This window comes from Monodon monoceros, unplaced genomic scaffold, assembly GCF_005190385.1.
Source record: "Monodon monoceros isolate NGI ecotype Baffin Bay Population unplaced genomic scaffold, NGI_Narwhal_1 Super_Scaffold_6, whole genome shotgun sequence".
In the NCBI taxonomy this organism is placed as follows: domain Eukaryota; kingdom Metazoa; phylum Chordata; class Mammalia; order Artiodactyla; family Monodontidae; genus Monodon; species Monodon monoceros.
This window is the reverse complement of record NW_021703783.1, coordinates 19,771,334-19,792,147: the sequence shown is the minus strand read 5'-3', so window position 1 is coordinate 19,792,147 and position 20,814 is coordinate 19,771,334. Positions and strand designations below refer to the sequence as shown.

Here is a 20,814-nt window from a genome sequence, read left to right as displayed (position 1 = left end):
CTGATGGTAAAGTAAATAGGATTGTCCATAGGATTAGATGTGGAGTGTGAGAGAAATGTGTTGAGAATTACCCCCAAGGTTTTCCAGCCCCAGCAACTGGAAGGACAGAGTTGCCCTTTACTGAGGTAAGGAGACTATGTGTGGAACAGTTTTTGGAGGGACTGTCAGAAGTTTATTTTTGGATGTATTAAGCTTAAATTGCTTATCAAACTTCCAAGCTACATCAACAGTAGCAGGTTCTAGTCTGAAACTCATGGCAGAGGTTTGGGATAAGTGTGTGAATTAGGGAGTCATTAGTTGACTACATAGGATAGTATGGGGATTGAGTGACGATGGAAATCAGACGTGCACAGGTGAAGCCCTGGGGCCCATCAAGATTAAGAGGGCTGGGAGAAAGGGTGGGACCCGTAAAGGAGTCTGGAAGGGATTGCTCCATGATGTAGAGAGAAGGACCAGGGGACTGTGGTACCTGGAAACCAAGAAGGAGAGTGTTTCCAGGAGGAGGAAGAGCTCAGCCGTGTTGAATGTAGCAGACAGGTTAAGGAAAATGAGTAGGTTAAGGCTGACTAGAATATGTTTCAGAGAGACTGGGAGGAGAGAAATTGGAAACAGCACAATTCTGTTGAGGAGATTTGCTAAAAATGGGAACAGAGAAACAGGGTGGTAGCCAAAGGAGAAAGAGTGAAAGATTTTTTTGTTTGTGTTTGTTTTGTGTTATTTTTCCTGTCTTAAAAATAACGTATTTGTGTGTTGATGGGAATGATTCAGTAGCGTGGGGAAAAACTGGAGATGGAAGAATGCAGGGAGAATTGGGGCCCGAGATTCTGAGTAATTTAGAAGGGGTGAGATCTTATATACACGTGGGATGGTTAGCCATGGACAGGATGAGAGACAACTCATCTTTTGTACCAGGAAGGAAGGCAATGTCAAGGGTTTAGGTGCTTGTAGGTTCAGAGCTTTTGGCAGGTCCCTTCTGATTGCCTCAACTTTCTTACTGGGTTAAGAAGCAAAGTCATTATTTGACAGAGAGAGAGGGGAGGACATGATGGTGATTTGAGGAGAAAGGAGAAAGTGTGAAAGATGGGAAGTCCCAAGGACCACTTGAGGTTTGTGATGAATTTCAAAAGAACTCAGTCAGCACAGAGGTGTGAGGTTTTCCAGCTATACAGGTATAATCAGGTGGAGAAATGGATTTAAAACAAGGTTGTAGATTTTCCTAATGATTAAAAGAAAACAAGAGAAGGAAAAGTGTTGAGGGTTCATGCAAGGGAGCTAATGTTGGTTTGACCATGGAATTTAAGCTTGGTTAGGAAAGAAGAGAGATCAACAATAAGGTGAAAGACAGTGAAAAGGTGTGAGGGGGAACGATTGATAAATAAATATTCATCTTTGTAGTAGGAAACCAATAAATATCTAAAACTGAATCACTTGGTGACAGTATAAGCATATTATTTGGAGATATGAATATTAATAAAAAACAAACCAAAAGAGTTGAAAGTTGTTGCTCTGGAACATGGGAAATGGGATAAGAAGGCTTTGAGAACTACTTGACTTTTTTTAAAAAAGCTATGCACATATGTAACTTTAATAAAAATAAAACAAAGAATATTACTACCTGGCGAGGGGTTAAAAAGAAACTAGAATATTAGAAGTGTATAACAACTGTTCAGACTAAAACTATCATCACAGTGAAATGTCTCCTTCTTAGGAAAATATATTTTAACACGTTTGTTTATGTAGAGATTCAAAAATTTAAAGTCTCCCCAGATTTTCCCACAAAGAAAATTTTGAAAATCTACTTCTCTATGAAGAAGTGTGCAAAGATGCATAAACAAGGATATTTATTGTAGCATTGTTTAAAACAGGAAAATATCAAGAACATTCTGAAATGATCAAATACAGTTTTTTCCTAGAAATGTAATCCACTTTTAGTAATTTCATTGTAACTGGAGAAAGGGAGACAAATTACCTGATTAATGGCTCCCAACATCTCAGCCCTACTGGCCACTCGAGCTGTGCACTGACTGAGGAATGTTACACTTTTCTCCAGCTTCTTAATGATTTCCTGGGCTTGGCTGTCATCTTCACAAAGAGGTGTTAAAGACTGCACAGAAAGTAAAGTATTAAAAAGTATCCAACCCAAGTATTCAGCAAGTGATTCTAACACTGACTATATTGTAAATGCAGATGAATCTATTATCTTTGTGGAAGGTGAAAAGCAGCAGCAAAGACCAATAATGAATGATACTGAAATATTAATACCTTTGTTGGTTATGAGGTAGACCTATGCAGGTATTCACAAAGCCTTTTATAATATTTTTGATCCCTTCCTTCTTTACTTTCCAAATTTGCTACTCCTTCATGTGTGTTTATATCTTTCTTCTACAATTAATAGGATGGGATGTAATTAATTGGCAATGGTAAAGAAATTATGCCTATAAATGAATTGAATGCACTATATGAAGAGCATAGTTTGAACTTTTAAGAAAAGTAATAAAAATATACTCGAATTAGATATGACTGATTTCTATATTTGCTCTTCCATTGATGACAAGGTGAGATTGGGCTGGTTAGGCCGTTACGCCTTCATTGCCTTATGAATATTTATCTTAAACCTCTGCCCTTGAACCAAGATGATGGCTTTCCTGATGGAAGGCCATCTGTTTCACTGGGGTGGAGAAAGAATTAAGAGAACAGCATATTTGGAAGCCAACAAGCCATTGCTCATTAGCTGTGTGATCATGAGCAAATTTCTAATACTTGCGCATGTCTAAAATACCATAAATTTTATATAGCATCAGAAAGGAAAAGTGCTGCCAATAAAACCATAAGGCATCATTGACTACAAATTGCATCTTAATTCTACAAATGTTATAATATCAAGCTTTCTGATTTGCTTTTTCTTCATCTGTCAGATGGAGACAACTGCATCTCCTTTCCAGGAATATTGTGACATGAGACGTAATAGATGCCAGTTGTTTGTCACACAGTAGGTGCTCAATGAAATAGCAGCCACTTTTGAAACAGGCAGATATGTATGAGTTGCAACTGGAAAGTTGCTAACCAACTGGAATGACCATTGTCAGACATACAGTTTCTTACTGCAGTTTAAATAACCACCATTAGTTAGAAAGAGAAGAGCATATATTAGTTGTTAGTCAAACAGAATATGGCTTACCAAAACTTAATCATGAAGAAATAGAAAATTTGAGTAGACCAATAATTAGTAAGGAGATTGAAGCAGTTATAAAAAGAAAAATCTCCCAAAGAGGAAAAGTCCAGTTCCAGATGGCTTCACTAGAGAATTCTATCAAACAGCTAAAGAAGAGTTAATACCAATCCTCCTGAAACTCTTGCAAAAAATTGAAGAGGAGGGAACACTTCCAAGTTCATTCTCTGAGGCCAGAATTACCCTGATACCAAAGCCAGACAACAACATTTCAGGAAAACTACAGACCAATATTCATTATGAATAGTGATGTAAAAATCCTCAACAAAATACTAGCAAATTGAATTCAATAGCACATTAAAAGGATTATACACCATGACCAAGTGAGGTTTATTCCTGGAATGCAAGGATGGTTCAACATATGAAAATCAACAAGTGCAATACACCACATTAACAGAATGAAGGATAAATATCCCATGATCATCTAAACTGATAAGCATTTGACAAGATTCAACACCTTTCATGATAAAAATATTCAAAAAACAGAAATACAAGGAAACTACCTCAACATAATAAAGGCCATATATGAACACCCACAGCTAAAATCATACTCAATGGTGAAAGACTGAAAGCTCTTCCTCTAAGATCAGAAACAAGGCAAGGATGCCTACTCTCACCACTTCTATGCAACTTAGTACTGGAAGTCCTATCCAGAGCAGTTAGGCAAGTAAAAAAATATATTCAAAAAATCCATATTGGAAAGAATGAAGTAAAATTATCTTTGTTCACAGATGACATGATCTTACATAAAGAGACCCCTAAAGATTCCACAAAAAGACTGTTAGAACTAATAAACAAATTCAGCAAAGTTGTAGGGTACAAAATCAACACACAAAAATCAATTGCATTTCTATGCACTACCAATGAACTATCTAAGAAGGAAATTAAGAAAATAATTCCACTTACAATAGCATCCAAAAAAATAAAATAGTTGAGAATAAACCTAACCAAGGAGATGAAAGACTTGTATACTGAAAACTACAAAACATTGCTGAGAAAATGAAAGAAGACACAAAGGGGAAGGCATCCTGTGTTCATGGACTGGAAGACTTAATTTTGTTAAGATGTCCATACCATTCAAATCAATCTACATATTCAATGTAATCTCTATCAAAATCCCACAGGCATTTTTTTCAGAAATTGAAAAATTCATATGGAATCTCAAAGAACCCCAAAGAGCCAAACAATTTTGAAAAAGAAGTCCAAAGCTAAAGGTATCCCATGTCTTGGCTTCAAAACACATTACAAAGATACAGTAACCAAAGCAGTATGGTTCTGGCATAAAGACAGACCAGTAGAACAGAACAGCATGCCCAGAAATAAACCTATACATATATGGTCAAATGATCTTTGACAAGGGTGCCAAGACTACAAAATGGGGAAAGGATAGTCTCTTTAGCAAATGATGTTGGAAAACTGCAAAAGAGTAAAGTTGGGCTCTTATTTTACACCATATACAAAAATCAGCTCAAAATGGATTAAAGACCTAACTGCAGGACCCCAATCTATATAACTCTAGAAGAAAACATAGGGGAAAATCTTCATGACATTGTATTTGGCAATGATTTCTTGAATATGACACCAAAAGCATAAGTTACAAAAGCAAAAATAGACAAATAGCACTATATCAAACTTACAGACTTTTGTGCATCAAAGGACATAATCAACAGAATGAAAAGGCAACTTATGGAATGGGAGAAAATATTTTCAAATCACATATCCTATTTTAAAATTGGCAAAGGACTTAGACATTTTCCAAAGATGATATACAAACGGCCAATAAGCATATGAAAAGACGCTCAACAATACTAATCATCAGAGAGATGCAAATCAAAACCACAGTGAGCTACCACATTGCACCTATTAAATGGCTACTATCAGAAAACAGAAAATAGGGACTGCCCTGGTGGCGCAGTGGTTAAGAATCTACCTGCCAATGCAGGGGACATGGGTTCGAGCCCTGGTCTGGGAAGATCCCACATGCCGTGGAGCAACTAAGCCCGTGCGCCACAACGACTGAGCCTGTGCTCTACAGCCCACGAGCCACAACTACTGAGCCCATGTGCTGCAACTACTGAAGCCTGCACGCCTAGAGCCCATGCTCCGCAACAAAGAAAAGCCGCCACAGTGAGAAGCTGGTGCACCGCAACAAAGAGTAGCCCCCACTCACTGCAACTAGAGAAAGCCCGCACGCAGCAACGAATACCGAATGCAGCCAAAAATAAATAAATTAATTAAAAAAAAAAGAAAACAGAAAATAACATGTTGGCCAGGATGTAGAGAAATTGGAACCTTGGTGCACTGTTAGTAGGATTTTAAAATGGTAACACCACTGTGCAAAACAGTACGGTGGTTCCTCAGAAACTTAAAATAGAGCTCTATATGATCCGGCAATCCAACATCTGGCCATATTTCTAAAAGAATTGAAAGCAGGGTCTTGAAGAGATATTTGCACACCCATGTTCACAGCAACAATATTCAATGTTCACAATAGCCAAGAGGTGGAAGTAACTCAAATGTCCATCAATAAATGAATGGATAAACAAAATGTGGTATATACATACAATGGAATATTTCATTCAGCCTTAAAGGAAGGAAAGCCTGCCACATGTTACAACATGGATGAATTTGAAGACATTATGCTAAGTGAAATGAGCCAGTTACAAAAAGACAAATACTATATGATTCCACTTACATGAGCTATCTAAAGTAGTCAAATTCATAGAAACAGAAAGCAGAATGGTGATTACCATGGGCTGACAGAAGGGCAAAAGGGGAATAGTTTAATGGCTATAGAGTTTCAGTAAGCAAGGTGAAAAAGTTGTGAAGATCTATCTCACAACAACGTGAATATACTCAACACTACTGATGTACACTTAAAATGGTTAATATGGTAAATTTTACATTATGTGCTTTTTTAACCACAGTAAAAAAACAGAATATGGTTTCTATATTTTTATTTTCTTTTTCCAAAATTAGCCCCCTTAATTTTCCAACCCATCCGTATATTTATGGTGACTTCACAAAATAGAAGAATAATAGTTGTTACACTTCTGTGTACCTTACAGAAGGTTTGCCCATTATCTGACAAGACTGAAATGTCACCGTTCTCTTTTTTCAGTTAATTAAATGGAAATCGTCTTTTGATTCTCTTCTTTGAAGCTTAACATTGATATTATCTCCTGTTGCTCAGTTTTCTGCATAATTACTCTTCTGCCTGAAATCTATTTGAAGATACAGAGAGATGGCAGAAGATTCACATAACTACTTTAAACGACATTTATTTGTTTTATTACTTATACCCTTCTATTGGTGAGCCTTTTATCTTAGCCTGATCCTGATTTCTTACCTCCTATTAATTCACATTTGAGTCAGGCAGGGCTTGGTACCTAGTGTTGGTTTTAGTCATACAAGTAAACTCTTATGTAATTTTGAAAACCTTATTAATAATACAACCGAACGTGTAGTCCCCAAATGTTATGAATCTCACCTCTAACAGTTTTAAACAGTTAGTAATTTCTTTCTTCAAATTTTCTTCTGCCAAGTCACGGGATCTTTCTTCAAGCTTCACTCTTTTCTCCAAGGTGAACCAGTCGCATTTAAATCCCAAAGATAACCTGAGAAATTCAGCCTGTTGTCAAAATAATGTGAGGGTGAGGACAGAACATTGGATGTAGTCAAATTTCCAGTTTAATACCAAATTACACTGAGGCATTTCTTTCTCCTCCCAGTGACACAATGCTGGCATGCATAGGCTTTCCCTGCACTTTGTCATGGCCAAGCCAGACAGACACCAAACGTACGATAGCTTGTGCAAAAGCTCGCAGGGACTGCAGGTGAGTGAGTCTGAAACACGTATTTTTTTTACTAAAGGAAAAAACATTTGCTTGAAACTTACCTCCACCTCCTTCTCATTAGCAGAAGTGCTGTAAGATAAGAGAAAGAACTTACTCAAACATAGTTCAACAGAAAAGCAAAAAATGTGAGCGTGCTATATGAGGAGGAGCTTACTTGTCACTTTGTCTAAAGTTAACTGACTTCACAGGAAGAGAGGAAACAGCAGCGCCTATTAAAAGACAATAAGATAAAAAAAAAGACAATAAGATAGTATTTGGTTAAACAGGCTTAACAGCTACAGGCACATTAAATCCAATGTTGTTAGGGCCTCCCTCCACTAAACAAAGGCGTTCATTGAAATATGTCTGAGAAGACTGCCAGCTAATAACGCATTTGCTTAAATATAAGATAACGTTATGCTACGCTTTGGGGATCACGACCATGTTGAAATTATGGGCTCACACTTCAGCGCGTGAATAGTCTTTGAAGACCTGAAGATGTCTCAGAGTCAAGGAACAGCCCAATTTGTTCTTTCTGCATTTGAATGTTTATTTGACTTGATTCCATGGTTAAATGCATAGCTTCATCTGGTACCCTGGTTTTCCTGTGGACCAAGGATTTAAAACCAGCAACTTTTATGAGATCTTTTATCAGGCACTTTTCTTCAATCCTCAACAGCCAGCCTTCTCTGGTGGGTACCGTTCTTATCTACAGTTTATAGGCTAGGAAACTGAATTGCAGCTTACCTAACTCACACAGGTATTGGGGTAGTAGCAGTAGTAGTAGTAGTAGTACTAGGAGTACTAGTAACAATATAATATAATATAATATAACAGTATAATAATAATAACACTGCTAATAATAATAGCAACAATATCGATCATTTACCACAGGTTTACTGTATGCCAGTCCCAGAACAAAGCTCTTTATACATATTAATGATACTCTTCATGACTACTTCACAAAGAAGACAATAATAGTAATTAAGAGCATTAAGTATAGAGTTGAAAAGATCTGGTTTAAATACTAGCTTTTGTGGACAAAGAATGTGGCCTGCCATTCAGTAAACAAATGATGCTGTGTTCATCAAGCCATCAGCCACCGTAGCTCCGTAGCTGCGTAGCTGCGGTGCACCCTGAGGGGATTTAAGATGGAGAAAAGCAGGATACTGTCCCTATATATCAAAGGAATGATTTCAATAAGCCCAGACTCTTGCATCTTCCCATACATAGAAAAGGGCTAAATTCATTAACTTGAGATGTCTGGGGTTTTTTTATAATTAGCAGTTATCTTTTGATATTGGACTACCTGGTGGTTTTTTGTTTTGTTTTGTTTTGCAAAATCTCCTGTATGTCCTGTCTCTTCCCTTACCTCTTTGGAACAGTCCCTCAGAGCTATCTGAGAGGCTATATCCCAGGCTTAAGTCCTCAGTAAATCTGCGGATAAAACATAATCCTCAACTTTTAGGTTGTGCATTTTTTTTCAGTCGACACTTTGATCCTTAAAACTAAGTGACCTGGAACAGGTCACAACTTCATCAAACCATCTACAAAATAAGGATGATTTTTCTATAGTAGCTAACCTTTATGAGAACTTTTATCAGGCACTTTTCTAAATGCTTTTTACATAATTTCTTCAATCCTCACAGCCAACCTTCTGTAGTGGGTACCGTTCTTATCTACAGTTTATAGGCTAGGAAACTGAATTGCAGCTTACCTAGCTCACACAGGTATTGGGGAGAACTAAATAAAACTATGCATATAGAGAATTTAGCCTAGTACTTACAGTACAGTCTATATTTCATAAATGGTACTTTCTTTTTTTTTTTTTACTCATCATTTCCATTTTGCAGATGAAGAAATTAAGACTCAAGGTTAAATAGCTTTTGCCAAAGTCACAGCAAGTAAGAGAGTGACCAAGCATACAGTGAGTGACTCCAAAGCCAGAACTCTATACACTATTCCATCCTAACAGAAGGGAGATGGGGAGAGAAGCATATTAGCACTCATTCTTCAAATACTGGCTTATTTGCTTTTAGACGGAACAATAAAAAAATCTCAGAGTAGAGCTTAGAATTTGCTACCAACATTGGCATGGTTCTCAGTTCACAATAGGGCACTAGTGATTACAAGACCTCTGGGCTTAACAGGCAATGCAACATAAATATGGCCTTTTGAAAACACTACAAATTGAATCAAAATCAGTTCTATTTGGCTGATTTTATCTAGAGATGCAGAGTTGTAGATGCCATATCTTTACTCAGAAAGATTTCATCCATAAAACATACAAGCAGGGAACAAAAGTTCACATAGGGGTTGGAAGAGAACATTCCTTACCTCCTGCCACACATTCTTTTCTGTGCTCATTTATTGTTTCTGGTTCCCCTTTGGCTTCCTAAAATCATAAAGAGATTTTATTGCTGAACATAGAGTGGAAATCCTTCATAACCAATCATTTCTCGACTTCCTGTCCTCTCCTGCCTACCCTGTTCAAAAAACACTCTATAGTATGCAAAGAACTGTGCTAGGCATTCAGAAGGAAAGAGGACTGACTCCAAGGGGGTTTCTAATCTAGCTGAGGCATAAAAAACAGAAGTACATGAAAAGCTGCAATCATGATACAAGTTACTTCAAAGCAAACTAGGATTACTTGCCAAGTAAATGAGAGATAGATAAATATGTGCTTTGCAAAAGGAAGAGAGCAACACCATGGGTTAAGAAGCATGGAAAGTCTCTGCAGACAAGGAACAAGCTGGAGCTTGAGGGAGAGATAGGACTGAATGGATGAAGAGGGGGCGCGGGGGGCGCGGTGATCTAGGACTATCACACACAGCTTTCCAGATGGATTGTTGGAGAAATTATGGCAAAATAGCTGCTAAGATTGTGCTATGTTTGGCTTTTACTCCATCTGAATATATTTTAAGGTCACTGACCAACTGTCCTACAAAGGTATCCATACAAGAATCACCATAATAGGAGAGTTGCACTATACTGCCTGGGGAAATCTAAAGGAGAAGCTATAGGTATACAATTATTTTAGGATAATTATTATTCAACATTCTCAGAAATTTTCCATAAAAAATAAGGCCAAGACAAATTTCCTTGGTAGGGCCCTTGACACCATGTCATGTAAGTTCTGGACAACTGTTACAAATGAAATAATACAGGTAAAACACTGGATCATCCTTATCAATATTTACATACTCAAGTTTTTTTAATCCCCCCTCAACCCTGTGACATCCTCTAGTTCCTCATCTCTCATTTGTGATCAGTGAACTACTCTGCCCCTGCACCTAACGCTCCAAGGAAACTGCCCTCCCCAGTTATCAGTGAACTCCCTACTGCCAAATCCAATGGATAATTTTCAGCCTTTATCTTTTTTTGTGTGTGTGTGTGCGGTACACGAGCCTCTCCCATTGCGGAGCACAGGCTCCGGACGTGCAGGCTCAGCGGCCATGGCTCACGGGCCCAGCCGCTCCGCGGCACGTGGGATCCTTCCGGACCGGGGCACGAACCCGTGTCCCCTGCATCGGCAGGCGGACTCTCAACCACTGCGCCACCAGGGAAGCCCTAGCCTTTATCTTATGTGACCTCACTGTAGCATCCAAATCGATCTATAATCCCCTCCTTCTTGAAGTTTTTTTCATCCCTTGGTTCCCCTTTCCTGATGTCCCCCCATCACTACAAAGCTCCTTCTTGGTCTCCTCCACCACTGCCTTCTCTTATTAGGCAATGGAATCATCAAGAGCCCATTATCCTCTGTGCTCTCTCTCTGCCTGCCCTCCTTCCTTGGGGAATCTCATCCACCTGCTTGGTTCTTTGCTGATGACTCACAAATATGTGTCTGCTTCTGAAAGTCCCACAGGTGAGCTTATGACTATGGGTATATAGTTATCTATAAAATCTCCTTACAGGGTATTAATGATGTCTCATTTCAACCTGAAACTTGACTTACCTCAAATTAAATTAAATTAAATTTACCCCACAAATTCTTCTAACTCCCCCCTACTCTCATGTTATTCTATTCATTCTGTAGGTTAGGCCATAAACCTGGGTATTGACCTTTTCCCAGACTCCTGATTATCAGTTACCATGTACTGTGAATGCTATACCCCAAGTATCTCTCAAATGAGTCTCATTTTTTCCATCATCACTAAATTCATACTATCTTCATTTCTTGCCTGAATTACTACTATAGCATTCTAACCAATTTTCCACCTCCATTACTACATTTCCTAATCCATTATTTTTTTAAGTTTTCTTTGTTTTTTTTTTTGAGATGAGCTAGGAAAGACTAGAGGACTTGAATTTTCCTCTGTCCATTTTTTATAAGGGGCAACCACTTTCAGCATGTGGGCTAGCCAACACTACACTTTATATATACTTTACACTACAAAGAATTATCCCAAATCACATATCCAATTACTCCACTCCCTTCAGATAAGAACAGTACAAAATTTTTATCTACCTTATTACCTTCAATGTATACATGCCACAACCTTCTCTTAACCTGAGTTAGTTGCATGAGTCTCTGTTTCTTGTAATCAAATAGGCCTAACTAATAGAATGTTTATACACTGAGGGGAAAACAATAATAATACACACACACAGACACACAGACACACACCTCCGCACATAGAATACAGAGAGGGACTGATGTATAAATAAGACCCTTAAAGGAACGTAGAATTGCCCATAGTCTGTAAGTTATCCTTCAAATAATTATAAATTCATACCAGTGGCGATATGCCTTCCCTTTAAGGAGTTTAATTCTTTTTCTATAAACATTTAAATATTCATCCTTATAATGTTTTATAGCAGTTTGCCATGTACCTGTATAACATTCGATACCACTCACTAGGAACCTCCTCCATGACACCTCTTCTGTCCTCTCACACCAACCGTTTCTCTTTCATATCGCTGACCAGTCTAATTACTGAGTAATTGTATGTTTCTTCCATTAATTATAACACATCTTTAAGATAGATATCACTGTTTTGTTTAGCCTTATTTATTAATGCCTTCATTTATTTAAGAGTACTCTACAGATAGATATTTAGCTTGTTTCCAGCAGATCTTTGATGAATAAATGAGTGAATGAATGCATGAATGAATGAAAGAAAAATCAGTGTGGAGTCAGGAGGTCCTACCTGAGTCTACTGAGTGACTCTGGATGGTTTGGACTCAACTTCTTCATCTATACAATATTAGTATAACTAAATTCTATTAACCTCATAATATTTTGAAAGGATAAAATGCAATCGTGCTTTTAAGAGTATTTTGCAAACTTAAAGGGACAGTTCTAAATATCATTGCAACATACCATTACTTTTACTGTTAACATGCATATATTTCCTTACCTGATTTTTTTTTTTTTTTGCGGTACGCGGGCCTCTCACTGTTGTGGCCTCTCCCACCACGGAGCACAGGCTCCAGACGCGCAGGCTCAGCGGCCATGGCTCAAGGGCCCAGCCGCTCCGCGGCACGTGGGATCTTCCCGGACCGGGGCACGAACCCGTGTCCCCTGCATCGGCAGGCGGACTCCCAACCACTGCGCCACCAGGGAAGCCCCTCCTTACCTGATTTGACATGATTTTTTCTTCATTCACAGAGCCTTGGAGTGCAATATTTTCAGGAGCTGGACTTCCACCTATAAGAAGGAGGAAACACATCAACAGTGTTGGGGGGAGGGGGAGCAGTAACAAGTAAAAGAGGAAGGAATAGTGAGGGTGGCAATGCGGGCGGACTAGTAAGTGGCAAAGTGCTTAACACGTGAGACAAATTTTGTACTAAAAAACTTTCAATGTGTCCATTCATTCAGATTCAGGACTAGGTCAGCTAAAGTTCCCAAGGAAGCTAACCATATAAGATGTTTTAACAGAAATGAATACCTGTATAAATGGCTTTCAAACAGAGGGTTTTTAAAATAGAAAGCAGCTACTGCTGCTTTTTTAAATCAAACACGTTACTAGTATAATTACAGAAACTGAAGGAAAGAAGAATGAACAATTAGTAACTTAGTAGCTTTTTTTTTTTATAGATTGACAAACAGGTTTTTAACAATTATATATGCAAGGCTGGTAACAAAGTATATCCTTCCAAAACACAGTATCTTTCTAAATAAAATGTAATCAAACTAAGAAGAAAAGATGCACTTTTAATTTATGCCATTCCTTTTTGTAATTTCCCTTTGTTTATTTGTATTGTAATGTACTTGATGATGATTTTCCTCTTCACATGATCCATTGTCCTGACTTTAGTTCAGTGCAGGCACAAAGGTCAGCGGCTATAGTCAGATTTCGTTTCTTTCTTTTTAAGAAAACAGAATAGTTAAAGGATGTATTAGATATTTTTAATTTACATGGAAATAAGAGCAAAATGGTAACCCCTTTCTTCAGGGATATAAAATTTTTTCCCTATGGAAATTTTATTTTAGTTCTTAAAAAAAAAATTAAAACAGGTAGTAGATTCATATGGCCCATAAATGAAAAAGCGTAAAATTGTTTTCCAGTGAAAATTTTCCCTCCCATCACGCCTGCCAGAAACCTACTTTACCTCCTCATAGACAATGTTACAAATTTTTGTCTAGCCTTGCAGATATTTTATATATACACAAAAACTTTTTTCTATTTTTTTTCCACAAATTTTTACATGCCGTACATAATGTTTTGTACTTTGGCGTTTTTCCACACAAAAAATAGTTCTTTGATATCCTTCCAAGAAAAAGGTTTCCTTATATATGTTTTACAGATGTATACTAGTATTCCATTACATGGATATGCCAAAATATGTTAATTAGTCTTCTACTGATCGTTAACTTGTTTCCAATATTTTGTTGTTACAAACAATGTTGCAGTAAATAAACTTCCATATACATCATATAGTATGTATGTACTTAGATCTACAGGATAAAGTCCCAGAAACCAAATTGTTTTATCATGGAATATGTACATTTAAATTTTGGGTAGATATTGTCAAATTCCTCTCCATACTAATTACAATAATTTACATTCCCTGCAGCAGTGTATGAGAATTCTTTTCCCCCCAACAACCTTACCAACAGTGTGCAATCAAATTTTTTATCTTTGTCTACATGACAGGTAAAAAATAGCATCCTGGTGCAGTTTTAATTAAAATTTTTCTTATTTGGTGTGAGGTAGAATATAAAGATATTCTTCAGTCAACTGAAGGAATGGATTACATTTCTACAATTTTACAGCTCCTTTAACTTAGCACCTGTATCTCAAATTTAATTGTCCCAATTTAAACATTAGATGAGTTTTCCTTGATCGGTGTTTTTGGTTGGAATGAGAGCCTATGTATCCCATGAGTGTCAACTGTAGTGATGTCTCACTGGGAACGGTTCAGAATAAGCACTTTATTTTCAGACTCAAATGGCAGAAAAGGATCTAACATGTTATCTAGTTAATATCTGCCTCCTGAGTGGACCATCACTAATCGGTCCATCCTTTTAACCCAGTAGATTCTAACTAGGATTCTGAGAATTTCCTAAGGAGGTGATTCCACATCTGCATCACAGTTGAGACTCAGGTGTGTCCAATCAATTTTGGCCATAAGGAAATATTTAAATCCCATTAAAATATACTGTAATTTTTATTTTAAATACAGAATTGGAAAAAAGTTGGTGACATTGTCATACAGGAAGGCCATGGTCACCTCTGGACTTCTTTTCTCCAGACTATGTCTTCAAACTTCTTTTATAAAATAGTATTACTGAGCCACTGAGGATGGTTACTCCACTAGCTTCCAAGTTTGCGTAGTGTTTTAAAAGGGAAACTCGTCTGGAACCCTTCAACAGCTTACCTTTGATCTTCTTCACAGCAGAAGTTGATCTTTTATCCTCCTCTTTCTCACAGAGTGGTTTACAATCAATGACACCAGAAGCCATATGCAAAATTTCTGATCCAGAATCTATCAACAGGAGGAAACTAACAGCATGAATACTATGCAAAAGGATTATTTGCTTGTGGCCTTTTCATTTGCACACACCTTAGCAGGTCACAGAACATCCAAGCTTATAGTTATAATACTAACACTCTATTTTTATATCTTTTCTAATCTACTCACCACTTGAAGTTACAGTACTCTCTGTGGATGAAGTGTGTCCAGGAGATGGTAGGGTGGAATATTCCCTGTCAAAAAAGTAGAAGTATTTTAGAGTGTCTGGTCCAAAGAATTCTCTTAGAAATTAACTGAATATGCATCAAAAGTCATACACAGAAACAAACAAGCAAACCTGGACTGTGGCAGGCTCTCAGAATATAAGCGTTCAACACCATTCTCCTTAAGATAAAAAAAAAGAGAGGGAGAAACAAGTTTAACAATTTGACATTTTCCATTCCAGAGAAGTTGTGTTAAGCAAACATTTTCATACAGTTTTAAATGAACCCATATTTGCTTTGCTCTTCTGCAGAGGATATGGGAATGGGATGGTACAGCGCAGACTGATATACATACTTCCTCAAAGCTGTACTTGCAAAAAAAAAATCCAATTTTAAGTATACTTACGAGCCCAATATTTAAAGAAAATTTAAATTCTTGGGCAAAACAAATTCTAAACTTAAAGGGCAGATAGAGTTTATATCATGAACTTAAGTTTTCTTTAAACAGAACATTCTAGGTGGGCATAAAACAACATTTCTATTTATGGAAATATTACTCAACTTAAAACTTTTGGCCTGTTGATTTAAAAATGGTTCTCAATTTTCTAGCTAGACACATAATACATTTTAAAGTTAATCCAATTCTCAAAGATCTGAGGGATTACATCCACGTCAGCACCTCTTACATGGGGCTCAAAAAGAACTTAACAAAACTGTGGTCCCAGCCTTCCAGGGCAAGCATGTGAAAGTCTCATTTGAGCTTCTTAACGTTTATCAAGAGTTCCTAATTTGGGGGGAACTTCAGGAGATTAGGTTCACTTATTCTCTTTCAAAAAATACAGTGGGAACACATGTTCCTCTTTAATAAAAAGTTTTTCTGGGGCTTCCCTGGTGGCGCAGTGGTTGAGAGTCCGCCTGCCGATGCAGGGGACACGGGTTCGTGCCCTGGTTCGGGAAGATCCCACATGCCGCGGAGCGGCTGGGCCCGTGAGCCATGGCCGCTGAGCCTGCGCGTCCGGAGCCTGTGCTCCGCAGCGGGAGAGGCCACGACAGTGAGAGGCCCGCATACCGCAAAAAAATAAATTTAAAAAAAAAAAAAAAAAAAAAAGTTTTTCTATTCAATAATAAGTATATTTTCATTATCGTTTGGTTTATTTAGGAAAAAAAATAAAAATTTAATAAATTAAAACTGAAATCACTTGGACATATCCAAAATATGCACAGACAATGCAAAACTGAAGACATTTAAATATTCCATGATCAAACACACAGCTTCTTGTTAACTGGCACAACCAACAACAGGTTTCAATGGAGGGATGCCGTATATCATAAACCGTATTTAGAATCTCTCCAAGATAATACTGACTATAGTCACAGAAAGATAAAGGTTTAGCAAGAGTTTGCTGAATGTATAGTTATCCAATACAAAAAACAATAGCTTACATCTGTTCAGCACATTAAAATTTACAAAAGCCCTTTTACGTATCATCTCATTTAATTCTCCCAACAACCTTATGTAGTGGGTTTTACGAAAAAAAAAAAAGATTTACTTATTTCAGGTAAGGAAAGTAAAACCAATGAATAAAGTAATTTCTCAGGAGTATTCAGAATGGTGGTGTCAGCCTCTAAACAGTCTAAACAATCAGACTAAATACAGTCTGATTGTAAACAGAACTGTCTTCATTGTAAACAGAACTGTCTCTGAAATACCCTAAGGCTATTGGAGAGGCAAAGACTTCACAGTGATTGTCTTAGACTGGTAGATGATTCGAATATAAACTTTTAAAATGTTCCCCTCAAATGTTTAGAAAACTCCACAAACTTGCACAGCAAGAATGTACACCTAATCCTCCTACATATAAATGTTGGGCAATCTTCTCTTTTATTTCATTTTTGTCCCTGCTTTAAATGTCTTTGTGTCAGATTATATGTAACTGAAGCCTCTTGTGACATCAGTTTAATTTAAGTCAACAACTTTCATCAAAGGCCCATTTTGTGCCAGAAACAGTGAAAGGCTGTTTCTGGCACAAAACAGAAAGGTTGGAGAGACCAAAAACACATTCCTTGTCCCAGAGGAGCTCACAGGCCAGTCAGAAAGACAAATATGTAAAACAAATACTTCGTAAATTATAAGCAGCATTCCACAGAGGAAAGTAACATGCACAGAACAGAGTAGGGTAATATTTGCATTAAATTTTGAAGAGAAATTATACCTTATACTTCACAGGTAGTTAAATGATATTGGCTCTATCCTTAAGATATTTAAATAGATTGTACTAGTAATTAGTATATGCTTATTTAACTACCTGCCAATATATATGTAAGAAATGAAGCTATAAAAATATGAAAATATTAAACATTCTTCAGTCTCATTAAGTGTCCTCCATAAAAGTCAACAAGGATTGATTCCTTAATAATAAAAAAATCAGGCCCATTTAACCCTCCATAACATACAAATCTGTTATTATGTGTGGCTTGAAAAAACACTTATTACTGTGCTATAATTAATAATATATATTATATATAATAACTATATTGCACTAACTAAAAAGCTAATTTTGTCAGAAAAATATTTCTTCTTATACCAATCAGAGTCATGAATACCTGTATTTGAATTTAAGAGGTATGAAAGAGAATGCAGTTATTTTCTATTCAATTAAACTGATTTCCAGTATCAGGGGAAAGGGAACACATTATTTCTGTAAACTTTGTCTTTTAAAAAAAAGTTTATTATTTAAAGTCAAAATAATAAATATAGCAAAAATACAGTTTGCTTTCATTATACTAGAAATAAATCTCATTTGCCATATGGTCTGTGTAAAGCCCTTCTTTTGTCCTATTTTTTATATGTGAAACCTTTTGGTAAACATAAAATATTTATTGATTAAATAAGTAACAATTCTGTGATTTTCGAGAAATGGCATATATTTTGTAGCTGTACATTACTACATTGTTCTGTTGCAAGGATATTGGATATTATTGGATATTACTCCCAATTCATTAATCTTTACAAATCTCACTAATCAGAAAACAACATAATATACAACATATCTCAATCCTAGATTTTCATACATTTGGTCTAACATTTTTTTCCTCCTTACAAGAAGAAGCAGATAAAAGAAGGAGATTTTTTTTCTTCCAAATTTAGGGTTATAGTTAATGAAAGTTGGAGATATAGCCCCTCAGGGTGTCTGTACCTGTGAAGGGGGGGTGAAAAATAACTCAGCAAAAACTTTCTACAATTGTGCTCTTTTCTTCCAGTTTCAAAAGGCACCCCTATTTAAACCCACAGGAGAACCTAACACACACAACAACTGTAGGATCTGGGCAGATGATAAAAAAGATAATTTACTGGATATATTTTAAAACCAAGGAAAATCAAGAAACTGACTAAAAGCAAGAAAAAGAAATTTCAGAAGAGAGACTTACCTACATGTAGAAGATTGGCTCAAGTCAATGAGTCTAACATATGCCGACAGCATAGAGCAGGAAGCATGTTCTTCCTGTTCGAGCCATTCAAATATCAACCTGCATAACATTTACATGAAAATCCGTGGTCCAGCCCATTTGCTTTTGAGAGTAAAAGTCTAACGTAGGGTGGGGGTAGTTAAGGTACTCATGGAACAAAGCGAGACATTCTCCCACGGGCTAGATCAGCAAATGCAGGATGCACACACACATATTCTCTCTCTCTCTCTCTCTCTCTCACACACACACACACACAGCAGTATTATTTTAATATTTAGATAGAAAATATGAAGAACAACAAGAAATAACTTCTAAGGTATTAGTAAGGGCAATTATCAGGCCTAGATAATCTCCCAGGGTTACTCTTCTAGATGAAGTGCTATTTCATCCATAGATTTTTATGATCAGAAACATTTCCACTAATAAACATTCATGTTACCGATGTAATTTTTACTTTTAGAACCATTTTAGACAATTGACGTTGCTCAAATAAACTAATATGATTTTCTGAGAAAAGAAGAAAAACCGAACAAAAGGAGTCTATATAGACTTATTTTATTCTAACTTAAAAAAAACAAAAATGCCCTTGACTTGAAGTTGGTTTCAATATTCTAAAAAGAATGTAAAATTAAACATCAAAAGATTACAACTGTTATAACCTAAATAAAACGAAATTCCTTCACAAGTTTTGTTTTTTGTTTTTTTTGCAATTTCTAACTAAAAGGACACCACACCTTCAGATCCACAGGACACTCCCACCACTTTGAGGTTCATTTGTAATACAGTTATAAGCCAACTTCTACATGTCCCAGTTTTGCAACTGGCAAAGTTATTTATTCTCCAAGTTTATTAAGGCTGCACCCACGCACAGCTTGAGAGAACAGGACATACAACGGCCAGAAGATCTGAGATACTTTAAAACTGATTCTGTCCTTTGCCTCATAAATCACCTTCTCCTAGTGATAGTATATCTTAGGCAAAAACATGTAATGACACGAAGGAGACCTCAAAGGGATGGCAAAGCACTTAATATTTAGTGTATGTGATTTTTTTAAACAGCCAAAGAGAAAACAGAAATTCATCTTCCTATCCTCTGACCTGGATCCTCTGAGCTTCACACTGCTGATAATCCTGATTCTGGGTGACAGTTACAGTTGCTATTTTCTGAGTGTTTACTATGAACCAGGTACTTTATATATGTTATAAAGTGTCTTGTTGGGGTCAAATCTGAGGTTGGAGTGGGTAGAGGGGAGAATCAGTTTCATTGTCATGTAATTTTCATGAAGCTTCTTAATTCTTGGAGTGTTTGGGGACAAACACAGGTACCTAATCACAAGTCCAGTTTTGCAAAGTCCCAGAAATCCTTTGGTTGCTCTTCAGACTCAATGGTGGGAGCAGTGAATAAGGAAAGAAAGATTATAAGGAGAGACAACTGAGCCCCAGAGAGAAATTGCCAAGAGTGAGGAAGAACGGAGATAGTTGGGCCAAATGAACAGCTGGGTCTAGCTATAGAAGGGAGCAGCAATCCCTGATTCAGTGGGAGACTGTGCTACTAGCCAGCCCTGCTGGATTATCTATTTGCCTTGAAAAGTAGAGGATAATTTTAACTGCATCACAAGGAGTCCACCCAACACCACAGTAGTACCCAGCTCTGAAGGTGCTGAAACAAGAAGTGAGAGTCATCTCCCTACCGACCAGGAAGAGGAGATCACCAAAGGTCCAGACACAGCGTTCCAAGGAGGTCGACCATGGAGCAGGCAGGGACTGTGGACAGTGTGGACAACAAACAGAAAGGACTGCAGAGATGTGAGTGGTGAAACCAACTACCTTCTCCAGCGATCTCTCAGGAGGTGAAGTGTCCTTCCCTGGGACCCATAAGTTGGTGAGATCAGAAGGACATTGGGATATACTGGTAGGCACCACTACAGAGGTTCTTGGAAATGCTGAGAAGGGACCCCATGAATCAAAAAGGCCTTCCTATTTATCAGCAAGTGGGGAGACGGAGCACTGAGATTTGTCTCTCCTCTAAATATGACCTACTTGGTTTGTTTCCCTGGACTGGTTAGGCCATTATTTAGCTGTTGCAGAGATATATAGGCATATGTATATGCATAATATATGTATATGTGTATGTGTGTATTTGAATCCTGAAAAGAAC

At 37.2% G+C, this 20,814-nt stretch overlaps 1 protein-coding gene across 5 annotated transcripts in view; it reads right to left on the bottom strand.

Annotated features, from left to right (window-relative positions):
* Window positions 1–20,814, bottom strand: part of LRMP (lymphoid restricted membrane protein) — a 50,361-nt gene that overhangs the window by 11,442 nt on the left and 18,105 nt on the right. For all 5 annotated transcript variants that reach the window (XM_029204386.1, XM_029204387.1, XM_029204384.1 and 2 more), the window contains 9 exons: window positions 15,323–15,369; window positions 15,154–15,218; window positions 14,890–14,997; window positions 12,645–12,715; window positions 9,403–9,460; window positions 7,241–7,295; window positions 7,128–7,155; window positions 6,720–6,860; window positions 1,970–2,104 (listed from right to left, as the gene is read on the bottom strand). In XM_029204386.1, coding sequence (XP_029060219.1) covers window positions 1,970–2,104; window positions 6,720–6,860; window positions 7,128–7,155; window positions 7,241–7,295; window positions 9,403–9,460; window positions 12,645–12,715; window positions 14,890–14,997; window positions 15,154–15,218; window positions 15,323–15,369 — 708 coding nt within the window. The remainder of the gene's footprint in view (window positions 1–1,969; window positions 2,105–6,719; window positions 6,861–7,127; window positions 7,156–7,240; window positions 7,296–9,402; window positions 9,461–12,644; window positions 12,716–14,889; window positions 14,998–15,153; window positions 15,219–15,322; window positions 15,370–20,814) is intronic.